This window comes from Lepisosteus platostomus, chromosome 5 (assembly GCF_059453375.1).
Source record: "Lepisosteus platostomus isolate fLepPlt1 chromosome 5, fLepPlt1.hap1, whole genome shotgun sequence".
Lineage (NCBI taxonomy): Eukaryota > Metazoa > Chordata > Actinopteri > Semionotiformes > Lepisosteidae > Lepisosteus > Lepisosteus platostomus.
In genome coordinates, this window is record NC_142615.1 from 35,520,464 (window position 1) to 35,539,824 (window position 19,361).

Here is a 19,361-nt window from a genome sequence, read left to right on the forward strand (position 1 = left end):
GTTAGGATTCCTGGTTTCCTGATTACATAGAAATGTGTCTCTCTTGTCTTACGGTGTCCAAATGACCAGTTCAGTGTAGAAAGGAGCAACGTAAAACACCGGGGTAAAGTTAGCTTGAAGTTCGAAAACGATTTTGCCACGCCTGTAGCGTTTACACGAAACCTCTTAGAATCGCGAGAATACTTGCTTTGTGCATAAAATACATTGTGAATGCTTTCTCAGCCTTTACTTTTTCGTTTATATTACATTTCTTGGACCAAGCACGAATAGTCTTTTGTCCATATCTTCGCAACGGAAGCACAGAACGCCTTCAAACCAAATGCATTTTAAAGACCACGACGTGGATATTTCCACAGCCTCTACATCAAAGTATCAGTGAGCTAATTATCTTTTTTTAAACCTCCGGTTTTTCATCGATGCGTAATTACGCACTAACTGGAACCCGGGGGACCGCTGTATACACAAGTTCACAACGCGAGAAATACTGTTCAATACGGCTTCATGCGAAAAACCCGTATATGACCATAGGCAACAGAATAGCGCAGTCTCCAATTACTCAGACTGTAAGCACGGGAATAAAGCTTTGTCTGAATTCTGAAACCCTTCCTTTACGTCCTGTTTTCATTCAGGTAAGAGTCAACTATATGCACAATACTACTGACAGCAGGAAGATTAAAATATTCTTTACTCAGCAGCTTATTAAAAACAGCTCCCATGATGTTCAAACCGACTTTTTACACAGAACACTGACACAGCTTTGCGTTCTGAATCTCTTTTTCTCGTGTGTTTATTTAATGTGGCACAATGTACTGGGATAGGGGTATTCTGTTCACAAACCAATATCATTTAAACCACAGCACCCACAATGCTGCAAGTAAGTGTTTTGCACACTAAGCAGAGAGCGATGTCTTCCTCGTTAGTATAGTGGCAAGTATCCCCACCTGTCACGCGGGAGACCAGGGTACATCAGGACATGCATTGAAGTGAAAGCAGGATGCGCTGCGACATCCACTGTGCAGATCCCGCCACACTAAGAGGTGAGTGGGTCTGTTCGATCACAGCGCTAGGCGAATCCCCAAACAGTGTGCATGGCAACAAACGAAACGGGCCTGTTTCCACCCGGTTTCGATCCGGGGAAATCGGGCCCAGTAGTGGCGGGATCTGTACAGTGCATGTCGCAGCGCTTCAATGTGCTTCCTGATGTCCTACCCCGAGAACAGAAAAGACAGCATCCACAGCAACAACAGCTCAGGTCTCTGCACAGGAGCTAAGCTGCCCTCATCTCCTCTGCTCTGCGGCTCCTGCGGAGTGGAGTCCTGCCTGGAGCCGTGTTTGCAGGCGGCGGCTCCCCGCGCCCTGTCTGGGCGTCGTGTCCAAGAGCTCCTGGGAGGAAGAGCGAGCCCTCCCACTCGGGGGCTTTTCCACGGTCTGTGTGAGGAGGGGCGGGTGTGTCCAGTAGCTTATCGAGCGGAAGCCTGGGGCGGCGGAGAGCTGTGATCGTGCAGACCTTGAGGTGTCACCTCTTTGTCTGCTTTCCCGCCCCCCCTCCGCCCAAGCTCTGCTCCAAAGTAGCCCGGCAACCCCTCACACCTGCACGTGTCACAACCTAAGGTGCGGTCATGAGACACCCATGGGGTGTCGTTCTGTTCTTGCTAATTGTTTCCTGCCCGTCGCAGGCAGGAGTCCATGCGAGGAAGATGCCCTGGACAGAGCTCAGAGGGCGCAGCTGGGTGGCTTTCCTTCTGAGTGACGTTCCTGCAACACTCTCCCGCTACTCTTGGTGCGCTCATGCCACAACACAGGAAGGCTGGAGCAGGTGGCTGTGGGCTTTGCGCACCGCTGAAATAGCTCAGTTGGGAGAGCGTTAGACTGAAGATCTAAAGGTCCCTGGTTCGATCCCGGGTTTCGGCATTTTGTTTCATCGCGCCCTTTGTTCCTCTCTCCAGCGCCCCCTTCCTAAAGTGACGCGTCCCTTTCTCAGTGTACTCTGAATGATGTAGTTTCACATCAAGATGTACTCTGGGTAGCATGAATGAGTCAAAGGTAGCATGTCAAAAGAAAGGAAGTGACTTCTCCCCAAATATCTACTACAGAGGTATCAGATATTGACAGTGAACTTCCTCATGTGTAATTCCTAGACTGAGATAATGTCTCCTACCGTGTTTATACATACTCCAGATGTTATTCATCCTGTTTGTTCCCAATGCTGGTTCTGGTATGAATTCTCGGGGAGTAATGTAGACATTTAAGATTAGTGTTCTAATGACAAGGGACATCACTTAACTCTGTTTTGTTTTGAAGGCAACAACGCCTCAGGATCTCGTGACCTTCAAAAAGGGGGGATATGTAGCGGCGAGGCTTAATAATAAGGCAGAATTAAGTGTTTCTGAGCTTTCCCAAATTAGGCCTCATTTCTCTGTTCATCTCTGTGGTGCAGCCACAGAGAAACCATTCATGCAAGGTGATTTAAGGTCCAAGGACAGCTCCCAAAGGGGATGCACTTAGCTAAGCCTGGCTATCATGATCAATGGTCACCCATTGGCGCCTATCTGTCTAGGGAGTGCCAGTTGGACATCTGGACTGCATTACTAAGTGTCAGGAGTAAGTGACTCATATCTCACCTTGATCAACCAATCAGGGACTGGTAGGGCCGAGTAACCCACGTGGGACTCTGATGCCCATGGAACTTTCAGCCAATCAATGAGCTGAAGTTCCTCCAGGTAAAAACAGGCAACACAGAGATTCAGATTCAGATTGAGATTCAGCAAGATTCTGGAGAGGATTCTGTGGACTGTTCTAAAGGGAATTCAAAGGAGAATTCCAGGGCAGGACGGCCCAGGAGCAGAAGGCTCCCAAGGGCAGGACATTCTCGCAGCGCGCCTCCTGACCATCCTGAGACTCAGCCCGGACAACCATGGAACGGCCAGTGTGTCCGAGTGCCAGAACCTTCCTTTGTTCGAAGAGTCTAGAGTGGAGGTTGCCAGAGAGTAACCAGCAGCAGGCCTCGTGAACAGGTCGGAACTGTGGAAAGCTGAATCACTATTCAGAACTAGCTCTTCATCAGGAACGAACCGGTCCTCTTCCTGACTTGCTGGGACCCACAGTCATCTTTTCTCCTGTGCACAAACTTTGCTAGTTAAAGCCAACAATGAGCATCAGCAGCGCACCGTCGCAAGCCGCACAGCACAGCCTGGCACCGAGCCAGAGAGCGCGGATTGGACAGCAACAGCCTGCAACTGTTCCTTTGTGCCCGCAGGAGATCTGAATCCCCAAAGATTGGATGAGTATTCAACTTCAATGCATTACAGCTCGAGAATTCAATTGTTATCCCAACCAGTTGATATCAATTTAATTCCTAAGAGTTATGTACTTGTTTGAGTATCTAATGTAGAAGTTGTAACCAAGTCCACTTTACGAAACGGTCTTAATGAATGATATACTGAACGTATGTCCTCTTGATGTGTAACTCTTTGTAACTGATTGAATATATATATCTTTTGTATTCTGATAACCCTCTCGATAAGATCTGTTAGGTTTATATGCATATTCTATGTATTAATAAATGTATCCTTGTGTATTAGTACCTGTGTGTGCGCGCGTTGTTTGAGTTATGTCGCATGGTTGGATTCTAAAGCCATCAAAAGAATCAACTTTGTGATTTACTGCTACAATTAATAATTGTCTCAGTAAATGCCCAAACCCTACAGAACTGGTGCCTTCAGAGAGCCACTATTATTACATATTTGGCGTCCCTGAACCGGCATAATCTACAGTACCACCATCCATGGTCTCCTCTGTCTATTGGAATTGTTTTATCCTGTGTATTCTTATTGTAATTATTTCAAGTGCTTTGCGAAGCCACCTTTGGAACCATTATATAAAATGGTTTATCCTAAATCCTTGAAACTTTAATAGGGCATTGCAGTAGGGCTAAAAATTAACCGTGTTAGTGGGCCAGCAGGATTTGTGCAAATTATAGGTAGTCACAACAGGAGACTAGGATTCACTTGAAATTCATGACATGGGACACTGAAACAGTGGAGAGGCTTTGTGTAGTAAGCGTTCAGTCTCAATCTACACAGTCTGTGCTGCTGGTAGAGGTGGTTGTGAACACCCGTCTTCCCAGTCAAGTACTGGGATCTCCAGTCTCAATCCTAATACTTCCCATGACTGTCCAATACTGTGAAACCAACACCCATAAGACAAGACCTCCAAGATTCTAACTGTACCTTTATTCACTGATGTTTGGGCACCAGAATTGTTCCTCTGCTAAGGAAGGGAAGGCCTACTTTACACCAAGCCCCTGTTGACAATCCCTTCCTTGTGTTTCTTTTAGGAAGTTTGTGCAGCCTAGAATAGGACACCAGATCTCACTCTTACTGGGCACTACAGTAGCAACTCACACTCCATAAGCACTACCCCTCTAGGAAACAGGAGGACTGCAAGTATATTGAACACCTCTGTCTCTCCCCCAGTAAAAAAGTCACAATGACCTGCCCAAGGAATAGTGCGGCTATCTTCCCCCAGTACAATGCTTTATTACTCCAGCCATTTTCAGTCCTCATTGGCAACAATACGGGAAGCATTCTTGAAAGGGGAACCCCTACAAATACTTCCATTGATTAATGGGTCTCACTTCCCTTGAATTCCTCCACCCCATTCAAACCTATAAACCATAAAGAGACAAGGGCAGGCAGAAGGGTCTTTCACAGCTTTATTGAGATGTTGCCATTACAAGGCGAGTGGAGGCAGGAGAGTCACAAGGGCCAGGCTGGTGCCTTCATTCAAGCACCTGGGGAGGAAGGAGAACAATCCAGCTACACTGCAGGACACCACCCCTACAGGAGCTCCTCCTGCCAGACCCTACCTGTCCACTGGCCAACATCTCCAAAGTCATCTGCTCCCTCCACATCCTCACTGGTGCTCTCAGCATCTTCACTGGAGGTCTGAGGGTCTCCTTCCTCATCCTCAGTCCAGTCAGCTCCCACATCCAGAGGAGCTTCTACTGGTGCCACAGCCACCCGACTACTGGTCACCAGGCTCCTGGGACCTGTGGACAAGCAGCACCCAGGAGTGAGAGATCTGCTATACCCAGAGACCCACAGTGATGCTACTCATCTAAACAGTCCCTTTGTCCAGCACGGGATCATTCCTCAGTTGTCCAAGCATGGTTGTCTCTTGGGCAGAGATGCATCCACAAGGGATAGAGAACCAGACCCACCTTCATTCCGACTGCCAGCACACCTGGACTCACAGCAGGCACAGACCTCATGGTCACCATACAGCTCCTCCCACCTGGAGGAGAGGAGGAGGACAGGTGAGGCCTAAACCTGGCATGTCCCAGAGCACCCTCAGCAGGCTCCTTGCAGAAGTACCTCTTAGCCTCCCTGTTGTAGGTGCAGGACTTGGTCCCTGGTGTTGCTTTAGCAGGAGCCACAGCCATGACACAGTGCATGTACAGCTCAGTCACTTCATGCTGCAAGAGGGAAGGTCACAGCATTAAGGGATCAAGGCCAATAGAGGGACAGAGAAAGACCTTCTGCCATCAGTGAAGGCAAGCTGGCAGCTCTAGGCACTACAGCTGCCACAGTCTGGTTCACATCTAGATCATGGATGTGAAAGCAGACCATGGATCAGTAGAGCAAGAAGGCTGAGCAGCCTTTGAGAGCAGTACCTTCCTGGACAGCTTCTTCTGGAAGAGGAAGGCATCAATTGTGAAGCGGAGCACATCCTTCTGCTTGGAGGGGACAAACCTGGACAGGCAGCCATCTGCCTTGCTGTCCACCATGCACCTGGGGACAAGGACAAGGATGAACCCCTGCAGGCTCTCAGGGCTCCTGCCCACCTCTCCTCCCAGAAGGGGCCGTACCCCAAGTTGTCGATCACAGGGAAACGGGGCTGGGAGTGCTGGTCTGGTTTCTCCGTTACATAACACGAGTGGATGTACAGCCTCTGCTCTGCTGTGGCAAAGTAGGCAGTGGCCTGGAAGTACATGGGCTGACCCAGGAAGTACTCATCCTTAGGAGAGAGCCGGACCCAGCGGGCTGGAGAGAGAGAGGCAGCATTACACCTGCACACAGCACCCCCTGCAGGCAGGAGGAGCCACTCACTCAAGGAGCTTACAGTTGGTGGTGAGCAGCACAAAGCTGTGTTTGTTCTTCAGGTCCTTGAAGAAGGTCCTTCTCCTGGCCCACGTGGGGACATAGCCAACCTTGTAGGAGTAGTGGAACCTGCAGAACAGAGGGGATGAGGGGCATCTGGACACTTTCCTAGTGGCTTCTCAGCAGCAGAGCCCTGCCTACCTGTTGTAGGAGCACTTGACCGGCACAGAGAAGGGAATGAAGCGATGCACAGGTGCACTGGAGGAGGGCGGGGCATAGCGGAGAGTGTTGGAGTACACCAGGCGGCCCTGGACAACCTGCAGGGTCACAGAGGAAGGGATATTCCCAGGAAAGGCAACCCCGACACTGGCCCTACAGCTCACGTCGATACACTGCCTGTAGATGAAGACCCGCTTACCGATCGCTCGGTGCCGCACTCGTGAAGCCCGTAGATGAAGTAGAAGTAACTGCGTGTGGTTCGGCTGACGCTGCAGTTGCCCAAGGTCACCTCCGATGGCCGACAGCTGAAGCCGAACAGGAGCCGACTGACCCTCACGTACATCCTGCTGGAGTCACACCACACAGCCACTCCTCGGGTGCCCCCGATGGCCGGGCGAGCCGGCTGCCGCCCTCCCTGGGGAGGAAACAGGACGCTCTTGATGTAGGCGGGTAAGGGGCGGCTGCCGGCTTCGGGCTTCATCTTCTCCTTGTCGAAGTAGGGCGAGTACGCGTCTCTGGACACGGGAAGGCGGCGAAAGTCGGGAGCCAAGGACTGCGAGTCGTTCTCGCTTGCAGACAGGTCTTCGGAGGGCGCATCTGCCAGGTTCAAATCCTCCAACTGGGCTGCGTCTTCAGGAGCCGGGAGGTCGGCCTGGAGCGCCAATTCCCGAGAGTCCCAGCCAGCCGGCCCGGCGGAAACCAGTGCGGGGAGCCCGGCCCCTGTGCACAGGCACAGCATAAAGAGAAACGAGCGCATCGCCAAATTAACGTCCCGCTCAATTGCTACAGGAGTAAAATAAGTAAACCAATAAACTGTGTTGAAGCAAGAAAGCATAAAGTGTGAACGCGGTGACTAGGTTTTTATACTGGCAGGACCTGTTACCGCACACCTGGTCACACAATCAACACAATCAATTACATACAGAGATCCGGATTGTTCTCAGCGTCTAATTAGAACCTGATTTCAGTCTGAGGCGGGACTCCGTGAAGCCGCCTGAACATTTTCCCGTGTGTATCTGACCTCAGCGGAGGAGTTCCACGCAATTTCGACAGAATTAAATCACCCACACGTGTAAAATTTGCTCAGATTAATTTATTGTTCAATTAGTTTCTAATTTCCGTGGAAAGTGTGTTAAACTCGCTGTCAGACAGAGTACGGAACATGCGACAAGTCCGTCCACACTTTCTTTTATCGAGGGGGCTGTTCTATCAACACGTACCGCAATGAAAATAATTTTACTATTTTTCATGTGTAATTGCATGTCATATTAAAATGTGTAATACAAGCATTTCTTTGCTTCCCAGTAAAGAAATACTGATCAGCTTTTGACATGATCTGATAATAATTTGTCTGATTTTCCAGAGATTGCTTTTGCTTCGCAGCACTGAGAACCTATGGAAGCCCGTTTCCGCCAGGGAGTAAAAAAAACGCACTATGGTATCTCAGAATTGTGACTTAGAATCATAGAATTGCGACATAAAAACTCAGAATTTTGACTTTATCTCTCACATTTGCGACTTCGAAAAGCCCATATTTCATTGTCTGACCTTTTGTTATTGTAACGAATTCGGGTTCTAGGGCTTGTGCCCTCGCCGCTCCCACCCTACTTCGTGCCTCACTGTATTGGCTCAAACCCAGGCCTTGCTAGCTAGAACCCGAATCCGTTACAATAACAAAAGGACAGACAATGAAATATGGGCTATTTCGAAGTTGCAAATGTGAGATATAAAGTCGGAGTTGTGAGTTACTAAGTCGCAATTCTGAGTTACTTAGTCGGAATTCTGCGATACCATAGCGCGTTTTTTTGTAACTCCCTGGCGGAAACGGGCTTTCATACATTTCAATTAGTCTGATCAGTGCAGGACAAGTTAATGTAGAATCATTACTATGTCTGTCTCTTGTTTGTATATAAATGAATGTCTTTGACAACTTAATGTTAGTTTTTAATTTAGTTTTACGATGTAGGTAATGTGTTAACATATGCACGAGCATACGAAATGTCTCACTCCTGATTCAGCTCATGCTCCATAGGAGAGAAGAGATTCCTCCTGCTTCTCGTACAATCATATCAGAACAGAAGCCCGTGTCGCCCAGCTTTGATTCAAGAGCGACTCGCATCTTCAGCCCTTTTTTTCTTCGTGATCCTAATTTTCTTTAGTTATGATCAATATTGAACTTTTTCTAAATAAAACGACAATAATCAAACATGCAGGCAGACTTTTAAAAAGTATTAGGAGCTGACAGGGTGCCCCTTTGGAATAGTTGTCAGAAAATGTGAGAAAAGGAAAGGTACGTAAGCTCTCACACACAGCATTAGAGATTGGCATCTGATGAAAAAAAAACTACCTGTCTCCCCGGCATTTAACGGTGCTGTTGTTTTGATTTTACATATTGTTAGCATTTTAATGAATTGTTAAAAGATTGATACACAAATCGCTAAATAAGAAAACGTAAAAACCCTAGCTGTAAGCAATTGGCCATTCATATTCCTGAATTTTAAATCCCTGTGTTTTTCTGTATCCGAATGCCTGGTGCAGCTCATTTGAAAGCAGAGTCTACCATTTACTGTATTACAGAAGCGTATTGTTGCCACCAAGGAAAAAAAAATCCTGAGTTTACAGGAGTAAAGAGGAAACAAATGCAAACACCGTTTAGAAAAAACACACACGTCTCAGGCCTTAACCATGACAAGGATAGGATTTGAACCTAGACGAACAGAGCACAATGAATTAGCAATCCAAAAAGTGACTCCTGTTTAATTTTCTTTTCGCTTGCTCGATTTGTAGTACGCTCCTATATCCTTACAACCGATAAACAAAACGGCTTCATGTGCCACAGCATTCTGCTGCAGGTACGGTTTGCACCGTGTATTAGGCGAACCCGAATTAAATATTTCAAATATGTGAAGAATTACATGAAACCTGAAAAAAGATCACAGCCAATGTCAGCAATTCAGAGCCTGTAGGCAGCTTCAACAGAACAAAACGATCTGAAGCCGCAATAATTTCACAGAGTGTATTGTGACACTCAAACCACGTTGTTGCTATTACTGCTACTTCTGCTGCCGTTGCTTTAAACTCTACTCAGCGGGCAAGTAAAGTTGTACAAAGAATAGACTACTTTGAGCCGTCCAAATTCCATTATGTGAATTTAAGCTTTTTTTTTATTAATAACAGCATTAGTAATACAATGCGTGCTCAGAAACCTTACTTATTAGCTTATGAAGCAATAGTGTTTCGACAATTTGTGGTCTTCAAAAAGTAAACGCTGAAGTTTTTATACTTCCTTGTGAGCAGATCACCTTTGATTTAGAAAAGGAAAACTTACTCCCCTGTTGCTTTCATTGCAATATCTGAATCGAGACCCAAGCGCTAAGAAAGCTGAAAAACGCAGAAGTCATAAACCCGATTTTAATTTAGACACACATTTTCTAATGCAGCCTTCATTACAAGACAGTCTATTTCTCGAAAGCGTGTTATGTAAAAAAGAGAAAAACGAAAATATATGGATGACAATATTTAAAAGCTGAAGATTTTACTTTTGAGAAATTGTCATTTTATGTATCTAGACGCTTTTCAACCACTGCTTTTAGAACTTTGCTGTGCTTCCTGAATCATTTTCAGCGTTATAAACTGGGTGTGGAAGTAGCGATCACTTTGTAGAGCAGTTGATAGACTGGAGCTGTTCAGACTACTCTTGTTATTCCTCAAGTGCTTCCATCATTTTTCTTTCAGGCTAGGACGCGAGTGTGTACGTGTTTGGTTTTCGTTTCACTGATTCCCATTGAATATTTGTGAATTAACAAGGAAAGAATCAGTTGCCTCGGAAAGCAAAAGGTTTGGTTCTCAACGATCTTGAAGACACGCCCATGTAGAGCAGCGTGTGATGATTCGTACTATAAAAGACAAGTGCTCAAAGTGACGTCTGTGTTTGCCGTTGAAACTTTTCATCTCGGGCGCACTTTTAGAAAGCAAAGATAGAGCAGTTGTGTTGAATCACACCATGACAGCTGTCAGCAGAGTGGTGCAGCGGAAGCATGCTGGGCCCATAACCCAGAGGTCGATGTATCGGAATCATCCATTGCTATACACACCGTCAGTCTAATGAAGTGAATTTACACTGATCTTTTTCTCTCGTTCACACAAGATACATTGTTTAGTCTCCCCTAAACAATGTATCTTGTCAGATTATGATGTCAGTCGGTTTAATAATGTTGTTGAACTCCCTTCAGCCAAAATACAGAGGAGCCCAGGCCCAGAATGTTACACATACTGACAGAGAGTGATCTCATTATGTGTGTCATGATGGTGCTGTCTGGCTGTCCTGCTGGTCTGGATGAGGGGTGCGTAGTGTGGTGCAGGTACTTGTCCCATCCTGCTCTTGGTCCAGGTTGGAGGGTTGCACCGATTCTGAGTCTTGTTAGCTGGTATGGATTGGTTTGGGGGTGTTGATACCAGAGTGGTCCAAGAGGGGGGTGCAGATGTCTCGGGGGCATTCTTGATTTTCTATGACTTCACGTTGATTCTGTTGGTTCTGAGTGTCTTGGTTACATACGCTTGTGTGTATAGATGAAAAAGCTATTGAAGAGCACCTCATTCATCTCGGTGGAAGTTCCCATGTTCAAAAAATCCTAAAAAGAGAATTAAAGTTTCTAACAACAAAGCATGACTGTGAAAGGTCAGGAGGCCTGCCTTGTGTGCACAACACTTGATTACAGTCAAAAAATCATGAAGCCATGAAGACGACCCACCTGTCCCAGTGTATTACCTGTAGTGTAATCTTCAGAAAATCATAAAAAATTAAAGAAAGGGGCCACAGCCACAGCAAGGTTGTACGAGGTTCGGGGGCCTGTCTGATGTGTAAAACACTTGGTTTCAGCAGTGTGGGTGCTGTATTTGAAATGCTATTGAGCCATGAAGACGACCCACCTGTCCCAGTGTATTACCTGTAGTGTAATCTTCAGAAAATCATAAAAAATTAAAGAAAGGGGCCACAGCCACAGCAAGGTTGTACGAGGTCCAGGGGCATGTCTGGTGTGTAAAACACTTGGTTTCAGCAGAGTGGGTGCTGTATTTAAAATGCTATTGAGCCATGAAGACGACCCACCCGTCCCAGTGTATTACCTGTAGTGTTATCTTCAGAAACTCATTACCAAATAAAGAAAGGGGCCACAGCCACAGTAAGGTTGTATGAGGTTTGGGGGCCTGTCTGGTGTGTAAAACACTTGGTTTCAGCAGAGTGGGTGCTGTATTTGAAATGCTATTGAGCCATGAAGACGACCCACCTGTCCCAGTGTATTACCTGTAGTGTAATCTTCAGAAAATCATAAAAAATTAAAGAAAGGGGCCACAGTAAGGTTGTATGAGGTTTGGGGGCCTGTCTGGTGTGTAAAACACTTGGTTTGAGCAGAGCGGGTGCTGTATTTGAAATGCTATTGAGCCATGAAGACGACCCACCTGTCCCAGTGTATTACCTGTAGTGTTATCTTCAGAAACTCATTACAAAATAAAGAAAGGGGCCACAGCCACAGTAAGGTTGTATGAGGTTCGGGGGCCTGTCTGGTGTGTAAAACACTAGGTTTCAGCAGAGTGGGTGCTGTATTTGAAATGCTATTGAGCCATGAAGACGACCCACCTGTCCCAGTGTATTACCTGTAGTGTAATCTTCAGAAAATCATAAAAAATTAAAGAAAGGGGCCACAGCCACAGTAAGGTTGTACGAGGTTTGGGGGCCTGTCTGGTGTGTAAAACACTTGGTTTCAGCAGAGTGGGTGCTGTATTCGAAATGCTATTGAGCCATGAAGACAACCCACCCATCCCACCTGTAGTGTTATCTTCAGAAAATCATAAAAAAATAAAGGTTCCATAACCCAAAACAAAGCTGGGAATAGTCAGATGACCTGCTTAGTGTGCAAAACACTCACCTGCAGCATTGTGGGTGCTGTGGTTTAAATGCTATTGGTTTGTGAACAGAATACCCCTACCCAGTGCATTGTGCCACATTAAATAAAAGCAAGAGAAGAAGAGATTCAGAACACAAAGCTGTGTCAGTGTTCTGTGTAAAAAGTCGGTATGAACATCATGGGAGCTGTTTTTAATAAGCTGCTGAGTAAAGAATATTTTTATCTTCCTGCTGTCAGTAGTATTGTGAATATAGTTGACCCTTACCTGAATGAAAACAGGACGTAAAGGAAGGGTTTCAGAAATCAAAAAAAGCTTTATTCCCGTGCTTACAGTCTGGGTAATTGGAGACCGCGCTGTTCTGCTTCCTATGGTCATATACGGGTTTTTCGCATGAAGCCGTATTGAACAGTATTTCTCGCTTTGTGAACGTGTGCACACAGCGGTCCCCCGGGTTCCAGTTCGTGCGTAATTACGCATCGATGAAAAACCGGAGGTTTAAAAAAAGATAATTAGCTCACCGATAGTTTGATGTAAAGGCTGTGGAAATATCCACAAGTCGTGGTCTTTAAAATGCTTTTGGTTTGAAGGCGTTCTGTGCTTCCATTGCGGAGATATGGACAAAAGCATATTCGTGCTTGGTCAAAAAAATGTCATAAAAACGAAAAAGTAGAGGCTGAGAAATCATCCACAATGTATTTTATACACAAAGCAAGTGTTTTTGTAACTCTAAGAGATTTCGTGAAAGCGCTACAGGCGTGCCAAAATCGTTTTCGAACTTCAAGCTAACTTTACCCCGGTGATTTACCGAGTTTAATCGTTTTCAGAAAGTGGAATTGTATTATTTTATGTACCCTTGACGATTCTACTGATGTTATAAGTGCTCTTGTTTATATTGAATCTATTTTGTTGTTCAAATAAAAAGTAAAAAAAAAACATTCCGGATGCGTCTGCTGTAGAAATAAAATGACATCAAAGGCGTTGTACTTAGAGTTCTGAAGCCTGTTCCACAGAAGAACTAGCTGAGATGAAAAGTTCGATATTCTACTGACAGGGCTATTCCCATCAACTCAGTTTCTTTCTGAAACAACGTTTTCCAAGAAAAACTTACACTATGCAAAATTTGAAATAAAATACTTGCTTAAAAGTGCAGATTATTTTTTCCCAAAAACTGTAAAAGGAGAAAACCGACCCGTTGGAGTCTCTGTCGTACCATTGCTCAGTGCGGTCAGGTCGGGACTAAAACGATAGTAAGGTGCTGGTTCAAGCACATCTAGGCATGCCTTTCTCACTGTTCCATCGTGAATATCATCTAGAGAAAAAGTGGCATGCAATGTTTAATACATTATTGGCCTTATTAATAATTTGAGGGAATATAAATGCTTTGCATGTATCGAATTACAGCACGTAACAACTGAGTACCTGAGTCGATATCACCGGGCAATTTCCAATAACGACCAACATCAGACACTTCAAGAAAAATAAGATTCCATATCTTGGAATGTAGGGCGGGAGAATTCATGTATACTCCTGTTGCATCTTGAGCTAAACTTTAAAAAAAAAAAATATGACGCAGATTTGCTCAAGATACTTGTAATCGCCTTAAAGAGAGTTTTCATGAAAACGTACATCGGCTAGCTCTCCACTGTTAATTGACAGAACTTTTGAAGAAACTGTTCTTATATAAGCAACATACAAATTACACATCTTAATGAACATGAAGGGAAATCTATGGAAGCCCGTTTCCGTCAGGGAGTAAAAAAAAAACGCGCTATGGTATCTCATTGTATGTCCTTTTTTACTTAAAAAGGGTCTTCTTTAGCTCAGCTGGCAAGACCTGAGTTCGAGCCAATGCAGTGAGGCACGAACTAGGGTGGGAGCTGCGAGGGCACAAGCCCTAGAACCCGAATCCGTTACAATAACAAAAGGACAGACATTGAAATATGGGCTATTTCGAAGTCGCAAATGTGAGATATGAAGTAGGAATTCTGAGTTACTAAGTCGCAATACTGAGTTGCTAAGTCGGAATTCTGAGATACCATAGCGGGTTTTTTTTTTTTACTCCCTGGCGGAAACGGGCTTCCATAGAAATCCGGGTTGTGAATAACAACTGTAACTACACACGATTGAGTTCTTGAGGCTGGCATCTAAGACCACTCAGCCATCCTGACAAGCAGTGAAGGATGCCCGTTACTTTGTCAAAGGATTATTAACTACTTTTCTTTTCTTATTATTACAGAGATTTCTCGATTTAGATAAAGGTATATCGTGGTACGCAAACCAGGCACGGACAGGGTTTGAACCCGCGCTCTTCGGCTTACAAGACCGGTGCCTTACCACTTGGCCACCGCGCACACAATTTAGTTTTTCTCCCATCAAGGCTAATATATTTTGAAAATAAAATAAAAAATCTGTGCGCAAATTGCAATGGCAGGAGAAGTAAAACAAATATGATTATGATGTACAGTAATTGTTCACTTAGTGAAATACTCACTTTTTTGGACCACTGAATATAGTTCTTCTGTGGAGCTGGCTTCAGACTCTGCTTATAGCGCCCGTCAAATAAAATAGATATTTAATTTTTACAGGAAGACGCATTCCGAAATGTATCTCTGCAGTTTTAGAAAAGTTTTGAATGGCATATTTTATACAACGCACAAACCGTATTCTAATTGCAGACTGCAGATCTGTGCAGCAATCGTACTACATTTCACTGTGATTCTGAAATACGTCTAGCAAACATATTCAGGTTTCCTTGAACTTTTAATAAAAAACGACTTCGCTTTCAATCTCTGATGTCACTGTAAACATCGGGCGTGATGTTCCGCAGATGTGCAGTGTGTGCCTTCTTGTCTTATTCAAGTTTACTGGATTTTTGAAACGAAAATACAAACTGGACAGTTTCAGACACATGAAGACTCATAAATAGTGTAAATCCGCCGAGCTGATTTACGTGTCTGACCATCTCTCTCCTCCCTCTTTTGCAGTGAGCACTATTTTTTCATTTTCTTCCCTTGTAGTTTCCTCGCTCTTTTACTGTCCCTTTCTCCCACGGAGAGACGGAAAACGTGCCGAAATCGTTTTCACCCTGTGTTTGTGCAACGTCAGTGTGTGAAGGGAAAGCATTTTCCGCGGCTCCAGTGGCGCAATCGGTCAGCGCGCGGTACTTATACAGCAGTGCACAGCGGAGTCATGCCGAGGTCGTGAGTTCAAGCCTCACCTGGAGCAGCGTGTCCTGTCTTTAGCTACTGAAAGCAACTGTCCACTTTAGATACTGCTACTTATAGGTCTTCCTTAACACTTTATCTAACGAGATTGTAGCCTGTTAGGTATTTGCTGGAAATCCGGTCTAAATTAACATCAAAGGAACAGGTAAAGGTTTATTCCACGTCACACCCGAAGAAGGTTCCATGTTGTGTTTCCTTCTCCTTTCAGCATGGAATAAACCTATACTTTTTCCTTTGCAGCTGACGCAGGTCACTACTTAAATTCCCATCAGCTGTGGACCCCCAGCTGATCTCTACACAGATAGATGAGAGATATCTTCTTAGATGAGCGGTCTACTGGGACTAAGGGAGCATGATGGGGTACCAAAGACTTGAAAAAGCTCTGGCATTAGATTCTGTTTTTGTTGTTTCCCAGATTTGTTTTTAATGTTCTTTTTGTTTTGAAGTTGTTCCTTTAAGTATTTTTTTTATTTTATTTTCTGTAGTCGTTAGACTACTACACTGATTTACCTAGGTTCCCGGAAGGCTTCTCGCATCGTGGTTGTTGTGTTTTTGGGTTACAAGTATTTTTTTTCTATTGATAGGACCCCACGCATTACTGTGGGACTAGTTAACTTAAGTTCTTACATTGTACCTGAAATTACCACATAAACTACTACTCTGTTTTTCTTTTTTTTAAATAAAGGCACAAATTATGTTTTTTTTTCTTGCAGCTGATTGGCAATGACCCTACAACGGGTCATTGCAACGAACGTGGCTGCTGAAATTTGTCAGCAGCTCCATACTAAACCTGTTCTCAATTGCAACAAACCTAAAATAACATATGCTGCCCATTAGATGTTACCGATGTAGGAGACTAACTTAAACCACCTCTTCACAGGGTTTATGTAGCTCAGTAGAGGAACAGTCGATCGCATTTGAACTGTTCTGAATGTAGTGGAAATAATATGGTCACAAAGTAACGAACAAACGCACCACTCGCTTGAAATATTTACTGTAGCTAAAATTGTTTTCTAGACACCACAACTATTCACAATGAATTTGATCAATACATGTCTTTATTAATAAAAGTGTAATTTATTAATAATTAAGATTAATGTATATCTTTATTAGTAGCTGTATTACCGGTAATGCATGTACAGTCCTTAATATGGGATAGTGAACTTTCAGGTATCCTGGGGAGGTAAGAAAACTGAAATGAAGGAATTACATATTTAAAGGGGGTGTAAGTCTTAAATGTGTTCTGTTACATCTGGGTGTTAACTGAATAGATTGTATTACTTATTGTGATTTGACACATGTCTTTCTCAGGAGACAGCAGAAAAATTGGGGAATTTGCAGGTACAGAAAATAACTTGAACTGAACAGGCAAATGTAAGGTTATCTTAAAGAAAAAAAAAACGTTGTCACCTTTTTCAACATGATTATTTAAGACAGTTTATCGGAACCGTATCTCTCCTCCATTCTGTGGCTGTGGTCCAACAGTAACGGTGGTGAAACAAGCAGAATGTGCGGAAAGAATTGGAGACGTAACGGGAGACTCATCCACTCGATAGAAGGGTTGTGTACACTGAGAAGTGTAGTTTAAAAACTTAACAAGCCAGGGAGGAATCAAACCTACAATCTTCTGATCCAAAGTCAAACATATTATCCATTGCACCACTGGCTCTGATACCCTAAAGCCACCACTGTGAGCTTTGCGCTGCTATTAGTAATACTGTAGTACTCCAGTGTTCACAACAGCCCCCCACCACCAGGGACTCAAACCCAGGCCTCCTGTATCACTCAACAAGGACCTAGCCTGTTGAGCTAAAGAGCAATCTCCCTTCAGTCCTGTGGCTGTGGCCCTGCTATTACAGGGAAGGGTGGTGACATCACCGCTCTGGTAAGCCGGCTCTTACACACTCAATGGTGGCCGTATGCGTTACACTCTCCCCCGCTTAACTCACCAACCTTCACAAAGGGCTATCCCATCCCACTGCTGACACCAATGTAACGCTCCAGGGTTCACATGGGCATCCTCGCCACTGCCACATCAGGTCAGTCCCCCAACGTCAAGGACTCAAACCCAGGCCTCTGGCATCACTCAACAGGGACCCAGCTATGGTGGCGGTTGAGCTATGGTAGCGGTCGCAGGTTTGAGTCCCCGACGGTGGGGGGCTGACTTAAGTGGCAATGGCAAGGGTGCCCACCTGAGTCCCCAACCATTACAATACTATACATCGCTCCGGTCCAAATTTTCTCAATTAGATTCCTGTGTTTTCTACTTGTATTTAGCTAATAGGTCTTTCATTTGGTCTGTTTTAAAAATAGCATCTCAAACGATGTTATGTGTCATGCTGAAATTCACACACGGGGGATGTCACATGAAAGACAATCACAGATAAGATGTTGCGTTTAAAAAGAAATCCAGAGTGGCAGTAGAAAACAAAGCCTTATACACAAGATGCAAGTGCTCTACCACTGAACTAAACTGACAGGCACTTTTGCCTGTGGCTCTTTAATTGAGTTAGGGAGAGTGAAGGGTCTACACAGTGTACAATTTAAAGGTCGAAGCAAGACAATCTGATGCGAGGAGAATTCACAAAACGAGCCACTGCTTTATCGTTTACTGAGCTTTCAATGAACATCTAAGTGAAAGACAAATTCACTATTTTCACTTTTTGTTTAAAGAACACTTTTATCACGTTCTGCACTCCCGATGGTATTTAACGGTGCTCTTTTCTACACTCCTGATTTGAGGATCCCGAGCTAAAATATTTTTTAAATACAACAAAATTCTGATATATTGAATAGTATTTATGTTTACATTTATATTCACTCGTGCCAAAAGCTTGTGTTCTCTGCATATATCAGGATGTGGAAAGAGGCCCAATCACATCTGGAGTAGATAGGATTTAGGTCAAAGCTAATTCGAAGTGCATCTCTGGGTGTGTTTGAATTACCTACGTGTTTGACTGAAGGACAAGCTCACGGTGCCATAAAAATTGACACTCGTCATCTTTTCTTCTACATTCACAGGTTTTACGCTAAAGACAAAAAAAAATTGTTGTCGTTTTCATACCAGCTGGCACTAATTATTCTGCACCAACAGGGAAGATTAGTATTTTATCTATCGCAATATGTGTGGAATTTGTTTTTAAAAAAGTTGTTCCAGAAATGAACACTTCCATTAAAGTTAAGGCAGACACCTGTTGCTGTCCACAACGACCAACTCTGCATGGCAAGAGAGGAAGAAAAACACTGTGGTGATTTGAACCCAGAAGCTTATTTACTAGACATGCACGTTAACCAGCTAAGCCACAGCACCAACAGAGCACTCTCCTTTTACGGCCTCTTAGACACACCGCTCTGAGATACCTGCGTTCTGTGTGCGCTGAAGCCTGCTCGCTGAGCAAGTGATGAGAAATGGCTTTTATCTGGTAATTTCAAGTCCAAGGAGCTCAATATGCTTTTTATGTTTGACATCTTCAAGGAAAATGGTGAAATCGCAGGTGGAAGAGGAAAATGATCCTTGAGTAGAGGAAAGACGACCATCTTGAGCACTAACTCATGTCAGGAGGCTAACTTCTGGGATGAGGTGGTGGAGTGGTAAGGCGATGGACTACTAATCCATTGTGCTCTGCACATGTGGGTGTGAATCCCATCCTTGTGAAGTTCAGCAGTTGACAAATGTGCCTTTTTAAACTGGGTGTGCTTTCGTTTCGTCTTTCGCTCCTGTACTACAGCAGTAATATTTCTAGATGTGCATGAACATGGTATAGTAGGCTGACGGCAGGAACATGTGGCCCACAAGCAGTGACAGTATCAGAGGTGTCTGCAGTGTGTTGGTTTGTGAGCACTAATAAAATAACTTGCCGTGGAAGCACGTGTGCCTGCATTAATACAGCTCCATTGAGCAGAAAAAGCAACA

The 19,361-nt window shown here is 44.5% G+C and overlaps 1 protein-coding gene and 2 non-coding genes across 4 annotated transcripts; 2 read left to right on the forward strand and 1 right to left on the reverse strand.

The window, feature by feature from the left end:
- Nucleotides 1–1,838: 1,838 nt before the first annotated feature.
- On the forward strand, nt 1,839–1,911 carry trnaf-gaa (transfer RNA phenylalanine (anticodon GAA)). The gene has a single exon. It is a non-coding gene; the product is annotated as a tRNA-Phe (tRNA).
- Nucleotides 1,912–4,700: 2,789 nt separating this feature from the next.
- Nucleotides 4,701–7,131, reverse strand: LOC148665882 (zona pellucida sperm-binding protein 3-like). 2 transcript variants are annotated; one of them, XM_088631669.1, is made up of 9 exons: nt 6,520–7,131; nt 6,303–6,418; nt 6,124–6,230; nt 5,870–6,044; nt 5,675–5,792; nt 5,376–5,476; nt 5,222–5,295; nt 4,868–5,050; nt 4,701–4,792 (listed from the first exon to the last, which is right to left on the reverse strand). In XM_088631669.1, exons 1-9 carry the CDS (start codon nt 7,075–7,077, stop codon nt 4,785–4,787), a joined length of 1,440 nt encoding a protein of 479 aa, XP_088487795.1. In that variant the 5' UTR covers nt 7,078–7,131; the 3' UTR covers nt 4,701–4,784. The 2 variants fall into 2 exon arrangements, with proteins under 2 accessions (XP_088487795.1, XP_088487794.1); XM_088631668.1 differs by having other exon boundaries at nt 4,701–5,050.
- An 8,224-nt stretch (nt 7,132–15,355) lies between these two features.
- Nucleotides 15,356–15,449, forward strand: trnai-uau (transfer RNA isoleucine (anticodon UAU)). Its single transcript has 2 exons — nt 15,356–15,393; nt 15,414–15,449. It is a non-coding gene; the product is annotated as a tRNA-Ile (tRNA).
- The last annotated feature ends 3,912 nt before the right edge of the window (nt 15,450–19,361 follow it).